We start from the raw sequence: 19,973 nt of genomic DNA, 5'->3' as shown, positions 1-19,973 counted from the left end.
ACAAAATAATAAAAAAATTAAAATAAAGTGGAAATTTGTAGAAACGGGAAGTGAAAATGCGTCACAGGGTGTATATTTTTCGATTTTTTTCAAAATGGTCATAATTTTTAAAATACATGACATAGATTTTATTTTTTATTTTTCTGATAACAGTTATGACCTGGCCTATCACCCCGTTCCGGCTTGACGTCGCGTCCTGGGACACCCTGTATATATTTATATATTTAATATGAATACTATTTATATATTTAATATGAATACTAAATGGCTGTTTAAATGAGATAAAAATTAGGATATGGATATGCATAATAATTTAGATGGTAATATTAGTTAGACAACATCGGTCGTTACTAAATGAATGAATATGCCATCACCATCATTCCACTGAGAATCAACTGTCGTTGCAACTGGATTTTGTCAAAATAACAAATTATATCATTTTGCAATGTAAGAAAGAAAGAACAACGGTTTCGTTTTAATTCGGTTTTCGGTGTAACGAAAATTCGAACAAACGTTATTTCGGAAAAAAACATTCGAGTTTGTGATGGGTTACAAAAAAAAAAACTAATCGAATTTAGGTATTTATTTAACATGCATCACAATAAATAAGAAAAACAAATTAAAAACTAAAACCACTATTTCAACCGGCGTATTGCTTCTCAAATAACAAATCGTATGAATGTCGACAACGATTGAGACACTGTATATGTAATACGTATAGTTTAAATATTTGCCTACCGAAGGCGCTGGTAGATGTAAAGATAACAGGCATAACACTATTTTACGAGTTAGGCCGCGCCCGCGCCGCCGTGTCCAGATAGTGGCCATTTCGCATTTAACGACCCAGACGGCACACTCTACGAAGGCCGCTAAAATAACGCCTCATGACTATGTTGTTTCTCTCTTAGCATTTCGTGTGTATATTAGATAATGCACATCGGAAATAAGTAATTTGACTACCTCTTTCTGGTTATTATAATATGAAATAATAAAAAAAATTGTTTATTAAGGTAACATGAACCTATTGAGTGCTCTAATGTAAAATTTTTACGTACGTGGTTTATAGAATAGTATTCCTGTACGGACAGTAGAGTAGGTTCATTATCATGCTCAGGATGCTGTTGTTGCTGGCCCGAACCGCGAGTTTATTGCATTGTAGGTTTATTGTATAGTTACTTTGTCCTGTGCTTTCTTCTATAGTAGAAATCGACGGTGTGAAAAATGCGGAAAATGGCGTTTGTGGTTTTTTGAGTGCAGCTTTTTTGCAACCGTCAACCGTGGTAATGTCCAACTAGGTTAGCAGAAACACATAGACATGAACAGCATGTTTGCATTCGAATATACGCACACACTCAGCCCCGCACTAGGGAAACCCTGTATCGCGGATGCCATGGACACACACTTAGACAACCACAAATTACACTCAAACTTACGAGAGAAATAAATGTAGGCCATACAAGTATTTCTCCCGGCCGGGGCCCGGGTTCGATTCTGTGTGGCAGACCAGCAAGGTAACCGTTCGGCCAAGGAGGCAGGTAAGGCGTCCTTCCTGATGCATACGGCAAAGGTGTGAAATGTATCTGCGTTTCCCGAAAGCTACAATTTAGGGCTGTTCGAGTTAAGACTTCGTCTATTCTTAGACATATTTAAAAAGAGATAAAAGATGTCATCTCCAATTGTCAATTCCTCTAAAAATTAAATCTTGCGAGTTATCGCTACAGGCTCTGGCATGAAACATTGCACCCACACTTTTGCTATTTTCGCAAGTTTTATCTTTTTGCACTGCGCTTACTGCGATGGCCTATCACGGGCTAGTACTGTGCAGTTACGATGCTCTATTTCCCAGTACATTAAAGAACAAGTGCCAGGTGATGAGTTTACTTAACATGGTACCACTATATACAAATAAATACGTAGAACTATATATATTTATAATTAGCATTTTCAACTGTTACTCAACATTTATTTATTGCTAAAAATCGCTGTAAATATTCCTAAAAATAAATAAATAAAATAAAATTACATATCTGACATTTAATTATTATTTATTTATTTGTAAAAGAAAATCAACAGCCTATTACAATTAAAATATACATACTATAAATGTGTACTAAGGCCTCTTTTTTAGAATATACATTTAAATTAATTTGCGATGAACAGAATATATAACAAATATCAGTCTTAAGACAGAGAAAGAAGAAAATATAAACAAGAAAATAATAAAAAGTAACACGCAAAATAGGCGCCTTTTCATCGAGTTGCGGATACCATCCCGTTGCACCAAGTACTAAGCAAGTACCAAGATAATAATAAGTACTAAACACAATATTATATTCCATTAATAATAAAATTAAATTACTTATACATTGTTATGCCATTATTAAATACAAATATACTTGAAAACAATTTAAAAAATCATTAACAATAATATTGTATATTAAACAATACAATCGATGTCCGATATATTCCCTAGTAGTCCGTATAGGTTCGTCTAGACTCAACGAAATATCTTTGAAAACATTACTAATATAACCATTGTACACAATATTTTATCATTCATTATCTTATAGTTTGGTTTTTAAGTTTTATTAACATATTTGAGTCTGCAACATTTTAGCCCCCTTTGCTTGTAAAGGCGCTCGGTCAGCAAGCGTGTGCGCGAATATATTAACCGTTGCACTCCTGTACGGGTTGCAATAAATACCTCCTACTTACCAGCTACTGAAAGTCATAGCTCAGTTGGTACTAAATGGACCCGGTTTACTCGATCACTCGATCACTGTAAGCATATGTATAACATTATCGAAGAAAATAAAAACAAAACAAACAGAATCGAAGGAATTGTTTCTGAGTGTTCGATCTTTGTATTAATAATTATAACAAACTAGTGGAGTCATTTCACATAAAAAATAATTGAATATCAATTCAATAAAAATTAAATACAATGAACAGCGAAATCTCTAGGCAGGGCTGGTAGCTGTAAAGGTATCCGACTGGGTGACGAAACACTTAAAATTTCTCATAGATGGTGCTACGGCTAAAAAGTCGCTAAAAGCCAAATACAAAGACACGACAACAAACACACAAAAAAATTCGTGAGGTCCGCGGGTTCGTTCCGTGGCTTAGTTGGTATAGCATCTGGCATGGTATGCTAGAAGACGTCGGTTCCAATCCGGCCGGATCGAAGGAATTTTTCTGAGTGTTCGATCTTTGTATTAATAATTATAACAAACTAGTGGAGTAATTTCACATACAAAATAATTGAATATCAATTCAATAAAAATAAAAAACAAACTGAAGTTAGTATCTTAGGAAGATGCGATGCGAAAAAGACGCTTTTCGTCTCGCGTTTCCGCGCTTTCGGCTGCGCGTGCGGTCCGAGTAAGCGAAACACAGTCTTTTTCGCTACTGCGTGGACGACGGAAGGAAAAACATGACCTTAAGCTTCGATTACTATCAGAACCGCTGTCGCCAAAACACACAAATAAATGATAAACACTATAGAATCTTGAAATTTAAAAAGATGTGACAAATTCTGAACTGTTAATATAATTTAAACTTTACCCAGTCTCTATATCTATCGTTGAACGTTCAATACCTTTGTTGTGAGTTACGTCGTTTTATTCAACGCGCTGCCATCTTGCAGCCAATAGCTGTACTACGACAGACGACTAACATCTATCTCTACGACTGACGAGTAACGTCTTGACTACAGATGTCTTCCTTAAGTTTTTGTTCGCTACTAGCGTGGAAAATTCGAGATGTTTACTTAGTTCTCCAAAAGATAAAACTCGACCTTATTCCACTACGATAATGTTTACTTTCGTTTGTTACAGTACAAAAAATCAATTCGATAATAACTGAAAATTTATGAAAATAAGACTTGCCGATGATATGAAATACCATCACGGTTATCATTTTTGCATTCAGAACAACACAATAAAGCATTTTTCTACGATTTTAGATAATTTGCGCGAAAGAATTGATACAATCGCCGTACAAAGCGAAAATGGCGGAATGATCTCAAGTAGGCTCAAGGCGGCAGCTGGCACGCGTGCTACGCTAACTAACCATTTCTACTGACTGTATTTATTGTTCTGTGGCATAAAACTCCTTCTAACCGCCTCTAGCCGATTTCCTATTAATACGTGTGGTGAGTCCCTAAGAATAAATACCCGACAGTTAACACTAATTCACCACATTGTAACGTTCCTACAATATCTTGAAATGAGTTTTGGTTTGTTTGTATAGAGCTCTCTGCGTGCTTCGGAAGCCGACAAGCAACGCATGATGGATCGGATCACCAAGCTCGAAGACGAACTACGCCATCTCAGAATTAGCAACAGGTATGTATTCGATAAGGTTTGCTTATGAATCTTCCTTGTACCAAAGCATAATAAGACAAGTAGTCTATAACTCAATTCAAACGTAGCTGCGCAACTTGTATGTGTGCACGCCCACCGCGGGCCTGTACGCACGCTCACATTCGTATAATCTCGCGGTGCACTCGAGTTGCACAACGAGTGTAGCACGCGCCATGTTTTATAGAATTGAAACGTTCACTCAGTGTTAAAATATGTTTATGTGTAATGTGTCGTTGTGTTTATATATACTGCCACCGTAAGATGAAAGGGCGCATGTGGCATTTTTTCAAAAAGTTTGCTACGTATACTGCCGTGATCGGTAATAAGAGGCTGATATGTCACTATTTTTACTTTTTCGTAAAAGGATAAGGTATGAAATTACCGCAAAAGTAGATACTTCTTTTTAATTTCATGTCTTGTAAACATTATTTTCTCGGTTTTGAGTTTTTGTCACAAACGCCCTTTCAACTATCGGCGGCATGCGGCAGTATACTCCCGTATCAAGCCAATGCACTTAATATAAAAAACAGCATTTTGAGAAAATGCTACATAAAAGGATTTTTCTGCTTTTCCTAATCTGTGAAATTAACAATATAAAAGACATTTAACTTGCTTCGTACATTAGATATTAAAGAATTCTTTCTAGCCATTACAATTGAATTTGCAAAACCAAAGTATGTTTATTGAAACGATAGCATAATCGAGATTGCAATCGCGATGCTGGTATGTAATATCAATATGTAAGTACTGCATTTGATAAAGGTTATTTTAAAGTAATGAATACCTTATTTTTTTAATTTATGTTTACAACCGAAATTTACAACTAAAACAATAATGTGACAACCCTACGCTCCGAGAGACGTGTAGGCATTGACGCTCCGAACAAGCGGGAATTGCTCTACTTGTTTTATTATACAAATAGATTTTAAGACGTTCGTGGTTCTTCTAGAGCTAAGCGGGTCACTACCACGGTTTTATGCCATCTAAGTACGCAGAATTTGAATATCAACCTGAATTTTATTTATTATACAAGCGTATATATTGCCCCTTGCTAATTTTTGGAGCTAAATTCTGCGTAGCGTTATGATTTTTATGGTTTTATTTTCATAATACCAAGTAACGGGAAAAACATGTCGTGCGCCTATAGATAAGCGTGTCGCTTACCACCAGGCGCACAGGCGCAGTAGCAGTGCCATGCAGAGCTTTAATTGCAAAAATCTTAGGGGCATATATCATATATCCTGAGACATAAGTGGCCAAGTCCCATGTGCTTGTAATTTCACCACCACTCTTACCCTTCCAAACCGGAACGCAGCAATGCGCACATTACTGCTTGGCGGCAGAGATAGGTAAAATGGCAGTAATTCCCTGGACCAATACTTTCACAAGGAGCTCTACTGCTACTAAAATTCAATTGTAGCTATAACCTCAGAATATATAGAGCGGGAGCTTCGGGAATTCGAGACAGCCTGAAAATTCTCCGCAAGACGCGCGACCTGTTTTTTGGCTCGTTTCTAATTTGTACGTTACACAATTGACGTTGAGTTCATTATACTAAGGCATCGAGTATATAAACAGAAATAGAGACGAAATGTAATTTACTTTGTTTGAGAACTATTCCATACCATTACGGTGACAACTGTGCTCCGATTGGGCAACCCGAATTCGAAACAATTGACGGGTGTCGTAAATTTTTTTCACTTCAAATCGACCAGTTTAACTTGAGTTTTGCTATAATGGACGAAAATTGCAAAATCACAATTTTTTTATTTAATTACCGATGAAATATGATTCCGTTTGTTTTGTAATTAGATGTTTTGCTGTTTTTTCCCCACTACACCAAATGGAACAGCCCCCATTGTTAGAGATATTATCTTTATTACAATAAATACATAATATTTTTGGAATATACGGAGACGTACAACAGGTCAGTTGTTGGCGCTTTACTATTTCAGTTTTCTAATTTGTGATTTCAGCGCAAACGAGAGTTGATATTTAAAAGTGATTTAAGGCCCATTTGCCTGATGAGTTGTCAGGGATGGATAGCCTTTATTTCGTCTCTATTTCTGGTTATATACTCGATATGCTATCGTTACAAAATGTGCTTCCATTGGTGAATTGGAGCCTTAGATTAAGTGGCTGATATGCGATCTCTAGCACTATTCTGCCTTCATTATCATAACTAACGTAATCGACATTTTTAGCGAAATTGAGTTATTACCATATCTGAAATCAGCGAAACCATATCTACAACCCCCTATAAGGTTTTTTTATATCTATCAATTTCAGTTTTATTGATAAGGTAAAATCAGCGTAATTGATATTTTTCAAATTAAAAAAAAAATCAAGTGCCAATATGTAGGATTTGGGTTCTATTGGAGCTTTTGGCGAGGTATTTGTAAAAATATATTCAAGAAAGATGTGTTTGTTTTTGAAGATTTTTTAATAGAGAGACAAGGTCATACAGATGTCATACAAAAGAAAAAGAAAGCTTTTAAAATTCGAAAAATATATACATTAAGAATAATTTTCAGTAGCCAGTACTTACTACACAAAAAAAAGTACTTACAACACAATATCTCGAAAGAAAGGATACTGTACTTGCATTCTCCGTCCGAAGCAATTACTGACAAATAATAAAAATAATAACGACGAACTTCCCCCAGAATTTTTACCCTTCGGCAACACACTAGTTGCATCACTTTGCATGAGTCTATTGAGCCCTATATATCGTTTTTCTTACAGCGTAGACAACAGTGACAGCTTGAAAATAATAAACGGGAATCTAGAAGATTCGGAATCAGAGCGCGTGCGGCTTCGCAAGGAAGTCAACGAGATGAAAAAAGCAAAGAAGCAGGCTGAGGATCACGCTCACAAGTGAGAATTAATTTTTTTACTACGGCTCGAAAGGTCATATTTACATAATTTGGAAGGCCATATTTATGTATATTTACGTATTTATTTATATTAATTTATTCTACTCGCAGAATTGTCGAAGAATGAGAAGAAACGATATCAAAGGTATAATAAATTTGTTCTTTAGTTTTGTTTGCATTGTTATATTTTGCCGTCGGAACCAACAAAGGCACAACTAACATTTTTATCAAAAGTGTGTTATATACATATTCGGAATCAGGGAAAAAACCAATCTACCAGATTTTTTGTCGAAATCTATTTCAATAAATGTTGAATATACATACATGTCATCACGCCTGTCTCCCACCGGGGTAGGCACAGGCTATGGACCTCCACAAACCTCCTTCGCCACATCCAGCCCCATCAGTCTATTCATACATATGCCCGTTTTATTCTTGTTACTTTCAACCCGATTTTTTAAGGGCATCCCCAATCTGAGCATATTGGATATACAGCAAGCTCAAAAGACATAACTGACATCAGTAATCAGATTTTCTACCATTAAAAATCCATAATTGACGTTTATTTAGTTAGACGCTAATATCAAACGATTTTACATAGTAATGTACGGAACTTGTACCCTTTTATGTAGTTCAACTACAATAGATAACACAAAAAAGGCACATATGACTATAATTGTGCCCTTTACTTCTGTTCTAAGACAAATAAAATAAGTGATATTTAAATTAGTTATGTCTTTTTGAGCAGTAATAGTAATTTTTTATTAACTTTAGGTTTTTTAAAAATGGCTAATTGCAATACAATCAAAGTTTTTGCATAAAATATGTCTTACCTATACGTGTTCAACACAAATAAACTAATCATCATCATCAGTCCTTTTATACGTCCCAATGCCGGGCATGGGTCTCTTCTCAGGCGAGGGTTTCGGCCATAATGGCCCAATGCGGGTCTCCAGACTTAACTTGTTTTCCGAAGGCTGTGAACCTTCTACGACGTACAGTGATGAAACCATCACGAAAAGCCTATGGTAAATTTCAAATTAAATAAAGTTTCGCATATGAATTCCCAAAAACTCAAAGGTGCGAGGCCGGATCCGAATCCTCAGTTTGAGCGGCTCAAGGGTCTACTAAGCTATCACAGCAATAATTTAATATAAAAATAGAATTTAATTAACTATTTTTATCACAAAAAATTTCAACTCAATTTATCATCACCGAATTTTGAATTTTCTGCTTCGTGCCTTTCTTTCTTCCGAGGACAGTATTAACTTTGTTACGACGTACGTAGCCCAAAGAATCATTCTCATAACCATCCAATAAAGGAAGAGCTCTTTTATCGACGTAATCTCATTCTTGTTTTAGCTGAACTTACCTTCAGAAGTAATTACGCATGCAAGCCAGGTACGCGTGGGGTGCATAATTTGCTTTACAGGAAAAAAACGGCTCTTACGGAGGTCAAGTTACAAATCTTCTACATCTTAAATGTTTATTGCAGACTGGAGCGTTTGGTAACACAGCTGCGTTCGAAATTCAACGGCCTCCAAGTGTCAAATGGCCCAGATTCTCTCTCTAGCGAAGCAGAACACGAAGGCCGAACACGTCGCACTAGTGTCAATTCCAATAATAATTCCACAGTTGTCTTCGGACCAGTCACTGATTTGTAGCAGGAGCTTCCAACGATGTTGTGCGTCCTAGCAGCGGATATGTTGTGCGTCCTAGCAGCGGATATGTTGTGCGTCTTAGCAGCGGATATGTTCTGGTCATTCTTCTATAAAGTGTTTTGAACTATTCGTCGAAATTCGGGTCCTTTCGGACGAACTTCACGGGTTGATGTGAATGCGAGTGTCATGATAGCTCATTTTTTATTTGTTTCTGATATAATCAAAGCAACGAGTATTACCAACGTGGCTCTCAAATGTTAGACAAGGCTTTCATGTTAGAAATAACAAGATTTTGCAGATCTATGACGCCACACGCAGTCATGTCAATTAGAAAAAATGCAAGAAAAATAATGTTAGGTCTTCATCGAAATGAACATATTTGGACTTTGATTAAAGTTGACAAAAGGTAAAAATATTTGGACTTTAAAATTGTAGTATTAAAACAGATATTGATTGTGCTGTTATCAAGTTAGCTAATATTTCTGTACTCATTATTTAAGTAATACGAAATAATTTATAATTTTGCAATTTATTTTCTATTTATATGTATACCAATTTGACTACTGAAAATCAATCATACGGACTGTGTATGTGCAGCTACTAAAATAGAAAAATATATAAAATAGAGTCGTATAATATGTATTATTATACATATATAAAAAAAATTTCACAATATTAAAGTTTTTTTCTGTATTTGAAAAACGAAAATATATTTACAAATTCGTTCAGTTATCAATTTAAATAGTGTAAGACAAAATATACTCATTTTTATGTTCTATGGGGTGATTTTTATAATTCACGATATTTTTGATTCTAGCCATCACCAATTAATTACCTCTAATTTTAAACTGTTATATATAAATGTTAACTTTATTGAATGTCACGATGTTTTACTACCATAACATTCAATTATTTTTTTGAGATTACTCCACTAGTTTGTTCTAATTGTTATACAAAAATCGAACACTAAGAAAAAATCCTTTGATCCTAAAATATCATTATTAAGTCCTGTCGGGTCGACACAAGGTAAAATTCCATCGGCCCGACTAGACTTAAACCCACGACCACGCTGTAACGTAGCGTAGCGTCTGTCGCTCTGCCAGGTCGAATTCTTCTATAGATCTTTACTGTGCTTTTTCGGCTTTTAATGCCATCTAAAAATCAACAATGCCTAAAATATCGTTAAGTAAATGTATCACTCTGAATATCATCGGCGTTTTCTAGAAAGGGTGAAAGTGCATATTTCGAAATTTTCACGTTTTTGCACACACTTGAGCACGTTTTAGGTTTTGACGAATGTTTCAAAATACTTACCTCTCGTTTTAAAATCGAATTTTGGTTAATTAGGTTTAAGTTTTAAAATTATATTTAAAACGGGACGTAAATATTTTAAAACAAACGTGAAAAAATAAAACGTTCTCCATTGAAATTTTTTTCCAAATGGCGCTGTCGCCCTTTCTATAAAACGCTGACATTATGTAACTGTAGTAGACTATGATACTCTATTTTCGGTCATTAGTGATAATGGCCGAAAATTATCTAACGTTGCATCACATAAACTAAAACCCATTTTTGGTAGTAACATTTACACATCGTTACTTCATTTTTAATACTTTCTTACACACACGCAAAATAGGCGCTTTGTCGTCGAGTTGCGGATACCAGCCCGTTGCACCAAGTACCAAGTACTTTCTTACAAATAACACAGACATAAATGTATAAAGTGTTAAAGGTGTAAGGTGAACGAATTTCGTATACGACAGCTTTTGGAGCTCTGGAGCGTCGGTAGAGTGCCGCTCTGTCAACATTGCCTCTATAAACGATGTTTTCCTTGCAAATGTACCATTCGAAAAGCGAAAACGCATTGTCGGTGTTCTTTAAAAAAACAGCCTTTTGGAAAAATATATTCAAATATTTGAATAAATCTATTAAAAGCTGATAAGTTCTTATTAGACGACGACGTCCACTAATTATAGACATTGGGGATATTAAAGAAAACTTCCTAAGTACTAGCGAAGTAACCCCTCCCTAAGTTGTTGCTTTGCGGTAGAAATAGGCAGGTGGTACTTATCGTGAAAGCAACTCTACCACCAGAGCACTATGTTGCAATTTACTTTTTCCAAGATGGAGTAAAATGACAGTTAGTACACAAAAGTGTTGCCAGCTTTCAAGGTTCTAGTGACTGCCATCGATAAAAAAATTCTGTCGACTATCGACTGAATATTTTAAATTATAAAAATAGATTTCATCTTGTAATAATGAAATCGTGACTCTGTACTTCGCTAATTTTTCTTTTTGTGTTTAGTTGGATATCAGTGGACCAACTGTCAAAATAATAAAAGAAAAAAGAAGGCGATAATGCAATTTTCAATCATTACAACGTCTCAAGACATTATCCAGTCATTCATTTATGCAAAATTTTATCTCGTTTCACAATTTATCTATAAATCTGTGGACAACAACTAGGTGACTAAAAATTTTACGTGTTGTTTAAGTGCTAACGTCATTTTACTCTATTTTGGAAAAAATAGTTCATTAGAAATAAATCAATGTTCTATTTCATGATATATAACTTGGCAGCCTTACCACAAAGTTAATTATAATAAAAATAAGTGATAAGTAATCTCAAATAAAATTAACTGTCATACAAATGACAATTAAACGATTGATTTTGATTGGATGATAATCAAGACAAAAAACAGCTAATTGTTGCAGTAAATAAACTGATTTTTGTTTATAAAAGCGAATATTTTTTTATAAATTTGCTTTGATTGCTCATAGATCTTGTGATATTGGAAACTCGTGATGGGTAATTTTAATTTCAAATTGTTTATAATTCTATAGTACAGTTGTACTTGACTAGTTTTTACGTTATAATGACAATCGATTTTTTTATCAATACCTAAAAAATTTGTTATCAAAATCGCTCAATAGAGGTCGTTTATTTATATTTTTTTTAATTCTTTACACGTGTACCAAAACCTAATGCCTCAAATTATGTTTACACCAAAAGATGTTATGTAAAATTTACCTTGACCTTTCGAACATACGTATGTCGGCACATATTTACCTATGTAAATCAGGTCATGGAATTTTGTCATTTGAAAACGGTAAAGTACCGTGTAACTGGCGGATCGTTTGCGTAATGGACGATGGAATAAAGTCGATGGAAGTAAAAAAATCCAAGACTAGTTATAATTGAGCCTTTCCATTTTAGCTTCTCAATAGAATTTTAGTCAATACTAGAACCATGTCAGTGGTTCAAAAAAAATTGTTGGCCTATAAATCAATACAGATATTATCACACCTGTCTTTTTTCTAGGTCGTCCTTCAGTTTGACTTATTATATTTTAATAAATGATATTTCAATACTAATCAAGGTTAAATAGATGCTATCAGCGCAAAAGTAGTGAAACCCATCTCTCATCTACTTTTAATTATCTTAAACTTGTCCAAATTATTTATTTTTGACTTAGATTGATTTTTAGGGTCAAAACACTCTAAAGTTAGAATAAGAAAAACAATTTGAACTTTATCCTAATTATCTATATTGAAGGCCACAGAATTTTACTGTAATAAAATTTTAAATAAATTTAATGTTGTACCTTAAGTGTAATTGTAGTGTGAATTGACCCTAAACATAGAGCAGTAGTAGTTTTATATTTTATTACGGAAGCTTTTGTCATTTGCTGTCATTCAGTAAAAGTCACACTAAATACTAGTTGTAACACGCATATCTTTATTTGCGACTCTTGCTTTTTCTTACGTTCACTAAGTATAATACTAAGTAACTAAGAACAGCGAAAGTAACAGCGAAAAAAGCAACATGCAGAGCAAAGTATAAAGTATACCTCTGCGGATCATATCGCACGGTTAATACAATAGTGTATTAACTCAAAAAGAGGACTTTGTCAGAATCGATGAAAGGCGAATTACTCACTTCCCGCAAAAAAAATCATTAAAATTTATATGTTGTAGTTAATAAAGACACTGAAACAATTTCTCAAATATATTTAAAAATAAAATGGAAAAAATAATTTCATGTTTTCGAACAAGGATTATTTTGGCCAGAAATAGCTCACGTATAGTGTATCTCATTTCGAGTTAAGTAGATGTCTTTTGATTGTTTCTTACAAAATTGTAATGACGATTTTTTTGACGTGTAGCGAATGATATTTTACATTCAATAATGATATAATATTAAATTTCACATATTTTGAGTTACAACACTATTGTAATAGCAGTGCGATATACTAAGATATTTTCATATTTGTGGTGTCTAGCTCATTTTTTGTGATTTTAATCATTATCGAATTTAATTTTTAGTGTGTGTGCTCTCTAACTAGGTTTTATGGTTAAAGTGTGAAGTGTGCTTTAAGATTAAACTAACCTAAAAAAAATAACGTAATCTAACCTAACACATTGTTAAATTGACAAGTATTTCTTAAGTACAGTTGGTTACCTAAGGGTGTCGACACGCGAGACGTATGTCGACTTCAAAATATATGTTGCAACCAGCGTGCAGTTGCATGCCAGCTCTACTGGTAGGTAGCTGCTACCTAGTCATGCAGTCGATTGTCACGCCGTCTGCATCTAAACTGCACTCTATTTACAATTTTGTAATTGCGGTGCTGCCGGAGTACACCTCAAGTGAATACGTTCTAAAATAGTAAGCGAATTAGGATCTTATTGCATATTTTCTAAGTTCTATTATAATAGCAGAAGGTCGCAATGGTATTGTATATTTCTATTACGAGTACAATCGGTTAAAAGAATTTTAAACACTTCTAAATTCTTTCTGGTCTGAGTGTTCTGGCTAGTACCGAGAAATAAATTCGGTTGCTCTGGTACTCATAGTCTGTACTACACATCCAATAGTTTGAGACAGGTAGACTTGTTACTTTAGCGTCACAAATAAATTTATAAGGTGCTATAAAAATTCGTTTAGTCCCTTCGAGTGTATAACCAGAAATAGACACGAAATGTCATTTAATTTGGTTGGAAACTATTCTGCCAAATCATTAGTGACAATTCGCTCCGATTGGCCAGCTGGAATTTGAAACAATCGACGAGTGTCGTCAATCGACCAGTTTAACTCGTGCTTTGCTATAATGGTATAACGGTAATTGAAAAATTACATATTTAATAATTACCGATGAAATATCATTCCGTTTGTTTTGTAATAAGATGTTTTGCTGTTTTTCCCACACCACCGAATGGAACAGCACGCCATTGTTAGAGATATTATCTTAATTACAATAAATGCAGAATATTCTGTAGTACTTCAATTTTCAAATTTTTGATTGCAGCGCAAACGAGAGTTGATATTTAAAAGGCCTATTTGCCTGATAAGTCGCCCGGGATGGATGGCCCTTATTTCGTGTCTATTTCTTGTTACATACTCGACTTCTACTCCCTACTCCAGAATGAAATTAAACCTCCTCTCCTTTCTTCTGATGATTCTTCCTTAATAATCAAATAGAAATATACAGAACTTAATTAAGAATTTAATTAAGTTTAGTTTGTGTTTGCCCTAATTGACGCCAAAATGCTTTTAAAGTTAAATAAGGGATATAACGATGTAAATAAAACAAATTTCTTTCTGATTCATTATAGGTAATCAACTGTACTTTGTTTGAATAAGTTAATACATTTAAGGCCAAATATAGTGACCACACTCAAAATATGTTTTTTGCTAGTCGTTTTATATTTGGTCCTATATTATTCATCTGCTTTTAAATATGTCCACTAACCACCGAAGTCACAGACAGAACAGACTGATTTTACTAATTTATCCACTTGCGCGTAAGTAACATACCAAATTGGATGTTCGGTAGTAATTAATAGAATTTAATAATTTATTAACAGCTATAATTACCTATGATAACTTGTACTCAGAGTAAATAGACTTAAGAGTAGGAGAAAGTAGCAATACCGATGGTATATATACAATTTTGAGTTAAGACTCGCCCGCCTTTTTTATACAAAAATGTTCACATCACAAAGATTCATAGTATTATTTTGTAATCAGCAAAAATCGGTATTGGCAGAATATATGTACCTAAGCTTCAAGGAATACATCGATACGTCCAATAAACTCTTAATAAAAAGGTCCAAAATTTATTATTGTTCTATTTTTATTTTGTTTTTTGTTTCTTATTTTTTTTTCACAAAATTAGTTTATTTCGAATTTTGATTTTTGTTTCTTTTTTTTTTTACAAAATTTCTGGAGCAATATTTAGTAAATAAATATGGTTGTTTGCAAAAATAGCAGAAAATGACCAAAATTGACGACCTCAGTGGCCCAACAGTTTGCACTGTGGATGCTGGACGGTTCCGGATTCGATTCACGGTAGGACCAATTTAGGAAATAAACTTTTCTAAATTAGTTTTGGTCTGGTAGTACTCCGGAGCGAATTCCTTTCCACTTGGTCTCGGGTTCGATTCCCGGTAGGACAAATTTAAGAAATGAAACTTAAAATTAATTCTGAAATAATAGTACAGGGAATTGCCTGGTTTGAGACCAAGTAATTGGTGTGGTTGTCTGGCAGATTATACATTAAATTTAATTTTCAGTTACACGTTAAAAATATAAAACAGTTATCAGAAAATATAGCGATTTAAAAAAAGAACAATTTTCTGAAAATATACAAAATTTAAATATAGAACAATTTTCAGAGGGAGGTATTATAATAATTCTCTCCATTCACAAAAAATGTACATTACTTTCTTGAAATTAAGGTAAATATACTCATGTCTACTCCGATCACAAGTTGTAAGGAACAAAGAATAGTACTTCAATAGTCTTAACACGCTCAGACCGGGATCAAAGTGACCATAAATGTATTTTGTCTGACGGGACAGATTGCAATATGGCCACCGGTGGTACGTCACTGTCTCGTTAACCAAAAGTTTTGTCTGGCAGGATGCCTAGTTTGTTAGTGTGTGTGCTAGCGTTTCTATTAAATTTCGTTTTCTTTTTTCAAATTTTTTTTTATTGATTTCTTTTAATTAACGCTATATCAAACTCCTGAACGTTACCTTTAGTACTTCCTCTCACGGCGGCGTGTATTTCGTGCGTGATCACCAGTGGTACACACTGCCTGACGGGGGAGTTTTCCGTGCTCCTCCACTGGTGGTGCACTCCGAGATGAACGTGTTAAGAACTTTATTACGTGCAGTACAATTACAAAGAAGTAATGCAATTTTCGTGTGTACCGCATATGTCGAATGTAATTGTCAATTTGAAAAATGCGGCTTAACTTTTGCATTATCTAGGCATAATTTTGTAACATCGTTTTATTGTAAAAAAAAAAACTTCAAATCGCTTGGAATTGTTAATTAAGACATAGATAATTTTGAAAATGTAATTCTAGTTTAATAAAACTGCAGGGTACGAGGGAAAAACGAGTCGGTTTTGTAACATTTTGGAATGAGTGACATTTATATAGTCCGTTATGACACTGACATACGTTACTTACTTACAAGTTCAACAAGAACGTATTATTACGTCACAACATGTAATATGAATAACAAAACAAGCGACGATTACTGCTTTTTAAGACGGAATAAAATGACAATTCATTGCGTAAAAGTGCTGCCTGCTTACAAGCAGCTGGTGATCGCAGTGGATGAAATCATTTTATCGACTATCGATTGAATGTTGGTTACGCTCACGCAATAAATAACCGGACTTGTGTTTTAAAAGGTGTGTAAATTATTATTATAGTAAAATGTCCTAGTAGATGTAAACTACGTCCAGGTTCATATTTTTATTATTTGTTAAAGCTCAAATATAATAGTGCACGCTCGCTACTTACAAGGAACACAGTATTGAATATATTATTATATAGAATTGAATATAATAATGATATACTTGTTTCAAGTATCCATTTACATACATATCAGGATTTTAGACGTTTCCATTGCTATTTGAACCTACAGTCGTATTTAAGCAGATGTTTTTTTTGAGATTGTACGGTCTACAATAGGGCAATAATTTGCATTAGAATAAGAACGTATGTAATTACTTCACGAAATGATTTCGTTACTAGTGGGTCAACTGGTAAAATGAAAAAGTCACAACGTGAACGTCGTAACATTCGCTATGCATTTTGTCTTTCACAACCTATCAATAAAACTATCGACAACAGCTCATGACTATTCAAAAATTTACGAAAACTGGCAAACCTGCAAACGTCATTTTATTCCGTCTTCAAAGTAAAAAGCAAACTATGGTCAATTACGCCAATTATGTGGTATCAATCTAGGAAATTTCCAGTGCTTTGAATACCAGACTCACGAAATTAACTTCGGGAACCCTATTCAAAATACGAGGCCAGAACCAAAAATTTGTTCTTATCAAGCTCGGGAGCTTATAATCAAGCCCCCACAATGTTAACTGTTAGGCCACCAATGTTATCAAACTTAAATAGAACATGAAATGTGGTTAAGATATTGTATAAGTCCAGTTGTAGATGTTTCTTCACGACAGTACCATAATATTCATTATTAGTTATATTGTATATTTAATCTGCTTTAATTACGTAACCAATATTTTACAGTGTATTAATCACTGTGAAATATATGCATGAACAAAATTTCTTAAAGAATAATTCCCTCGTACCCTCCAACTGTAAAGAAAGAATTAACTCTAATATACGTGTTTATACGTAATACTCAATTTTAATTGATACTAGTTTAGAAGAAATGGTGCCTTAATATACGTAACTTTTCCGCCCATATAATGTAATAAATTATATCAATATATATACTTGCTTTACATTTTTCATACATGCGCTCAGTTCAGTTTTGGTGACAAATTTTCTGTTGTACATCCTTAATAACTTTTTTATATATTTTAACCTTAGTCGCAAAAGGAGGGAAGTGTGTTTGTATGTATGTCATGTGGCAACTTAGAGTGATTAATACCTCCCTCTGAAATCCCGAAATGATTGAAAATAAAAAGCTGAACCTTTTACTTTAAAAATTTTTATTCTAAATACACTACTGCAGTATCTAGTTACACACCAAAATTGTAGAAAATAATTCTTACAATACAATAATTTTGGAATTCCTCAGGGACGTGTCATTACACTCTTAAGTGTATTATTTTTTAATCCCCGATACAAAAATAGGAGAGTTATAAGTTTGTTCTCTATATTCGTCTCTTTGTCTGTGGTATCGTAGCTTCCAAACAGCTGGACTGACTTTAAAGCGGATTTCTATTTGAAAGCTAATTCAATCAGGGTTTTCTTGGCTATCGACGGCAGCAAATAGTAACCGGTACAAAATCACGATTTTACAGCGTTTTAAAAGTCAAAATTTGATATTTTTTGATGTAACAGATCGAATTAGCTAAAGTTTTGAGCAATGAGGCAATATAAAAATCTAATATCTGAAGGATATTCTAAATATAATAATTCTTTCAAGTTTTTGCTTTCAAAATGCTGTAATGTATAGCCGTGAACATCGGTCCAGCTGTTTAAAGATCATCAGCTGTTTATTTTATTTATTTAGCGACACAATGTAAATCCGATGACATAATAATATGGCGACTTCGGTCTGATGATGACTGTGCAGCTCCTTAACTATTTAAATAATAATAGAAACATGTTTGGGGTCATTTAATTGATCTCGACAAGTTGTTACTTCACAGATTTTTTGCAAGACACTGTTTTGTGTCGGGGGTTATTTAAATTTAAGTTTTATTGGGTATGATTATGACTTTAGGCAGGAAGTCAAAATCATACTCAAAAAATTTCATCAAAAGTGGCATATACATAACTGAAATAATTGTAATTTGTTAATCATAATTTTCAAAACAAAAGTTATTTTTCAAAACAAAAGCTTACAACACGATAATTGAAGAAAGAATCTGCCAATGCCAGGAAACTGGCCAATCAACGAGCATGACAATTGCACCTGATTGGTAAAACTTTTGAAATTGACGTTGTTTGTTCCATAATTGAATTTGAAAATAAAACCGAAAAATATGTATTGAGAATTAAGAACCTTCTAAAATCAAATATGTCCGTTATAATAACATATCGTAACGCTTTAAATTGTTTGCAAATATGCACTATTACACATTATCGTGACTGCCTTATTTAATAAAATACTCACAGTTAGTTACTTAACGCAAATTCTCCATATTTGATTCATCAGATAGATTACATTGTTAACAGTAATTATAAGAAGAGTTTTAAATAAATAAACAATAATGGATTTATTGTTGTTGTTTTGTTTTGAATTCCCCAATATTTATTGTTACATAAAAGTACTTACAGTGCCAGTCGCAAATGACACATATTAAATTAACTGCCTCTGTGGCCGAACGTTACCATGACGGACTGCCACACTGGGGTCCCAGATTCGATTCATACGTATTCTTCACATTCAAAGTGCGACTGCACACTTTTAATATGACTTCTAAGACTCAAGTTACATTGCCGCGGAACGGAATGGAAGCAAGAATATTCTGTATTGCACCGAAAATACATCAGAAAACTTAATTATAGAAAAAAAAGGAGATCTCTTCCAGCCAACCCAAGACAGTGAGAGCAAAGATCATAAGCGGACAACACTGTGCAAGTAAAAAGGAAGGAGAGAAATAATAAACTTAGCATGTAAACAGAAAATAAATTAAAAAAAAGATACCACTTACGTAAGTATCATAAACATGTAAAATATTTAACGTAAATATACACATTTATAATATAATATAATATAATATAGCATAATATAACATCATATATATATATATAACATAATATATATATATATATATATATAAACATAAAATACACATATGATTACGTAGAGAGTTCAGCAAGAATTATTGTCAAAGAAGTGGATGAATAGATAGATATTCACTTTATAGCTCACACACAAGAACAAAAACAGTACTTATACAGCTAAAAGTAATATTCGACTAAATCAAAACACGTCAAGTGCGAAGTTTCGTTGGCAACCTGCATCTTTTCATTTGGTCGAGTACCTATTACTTATTTAATTTAGTAATTATTTCGGACGGATAATGTCGCATGGAAAATGGGAGTAGACGCCCTAAT

The 19,973-nt window shown here is 33.7% G+C and overlaps 1 protein-coding gene across 1 annotated transcript in view; it reads left to right on the top strand.

The window, feature by feature from the left end:
- LOC113226600 overlaps positions 1-9,236 on the top strand; it is a 50,431-nt gene extending 41,195 nt beyond the window's left edge. Inside the window, exons 5-7 of the mRNA XM_026459301.1 lie at positions 4,252-4,346; positions 7,110-7,241; positions 8,736-9,236. Of these exons, the coding sequence (XP_026315086.1) occupies positions 4,252-4,346; positions 7,110-7,241; positions 8,736-8,904 (396 nt within the window). The 3' untranslated portion in view covers positions 8,905-9,236. The remainder of the gene's footprint in view (positions 1-4,251; positions 4,347-7,109; positions 7,242-8,735) is intronic.
- The last annotated feature ends 10,737 nt before the right edge of the window (positions 9,237-19,973 follow it).

Source organism: Hyposmocoma kahamanoa, unplaced genomic scaffold (assembly GCF_003589595.1).
Source record: "Hyposmocoma kahamanoa isolate Upper Pololo Valley unplaced genomic scaffold, ASM358959v1 192, whole genome shotgun sequence".
Classification (NCBI taxonomy): Eukaryota; Metazoa; Arthropoda; class Insecta; order Lepidoptera; family Cosmopterigidae; genus Hyposmocoma; species Hyposmocoma kahamanoa.
Note: the sequence above shows the minus strand (reverse complement) of the source record. Positions and strands in the feature narration are given on the sequence as shown.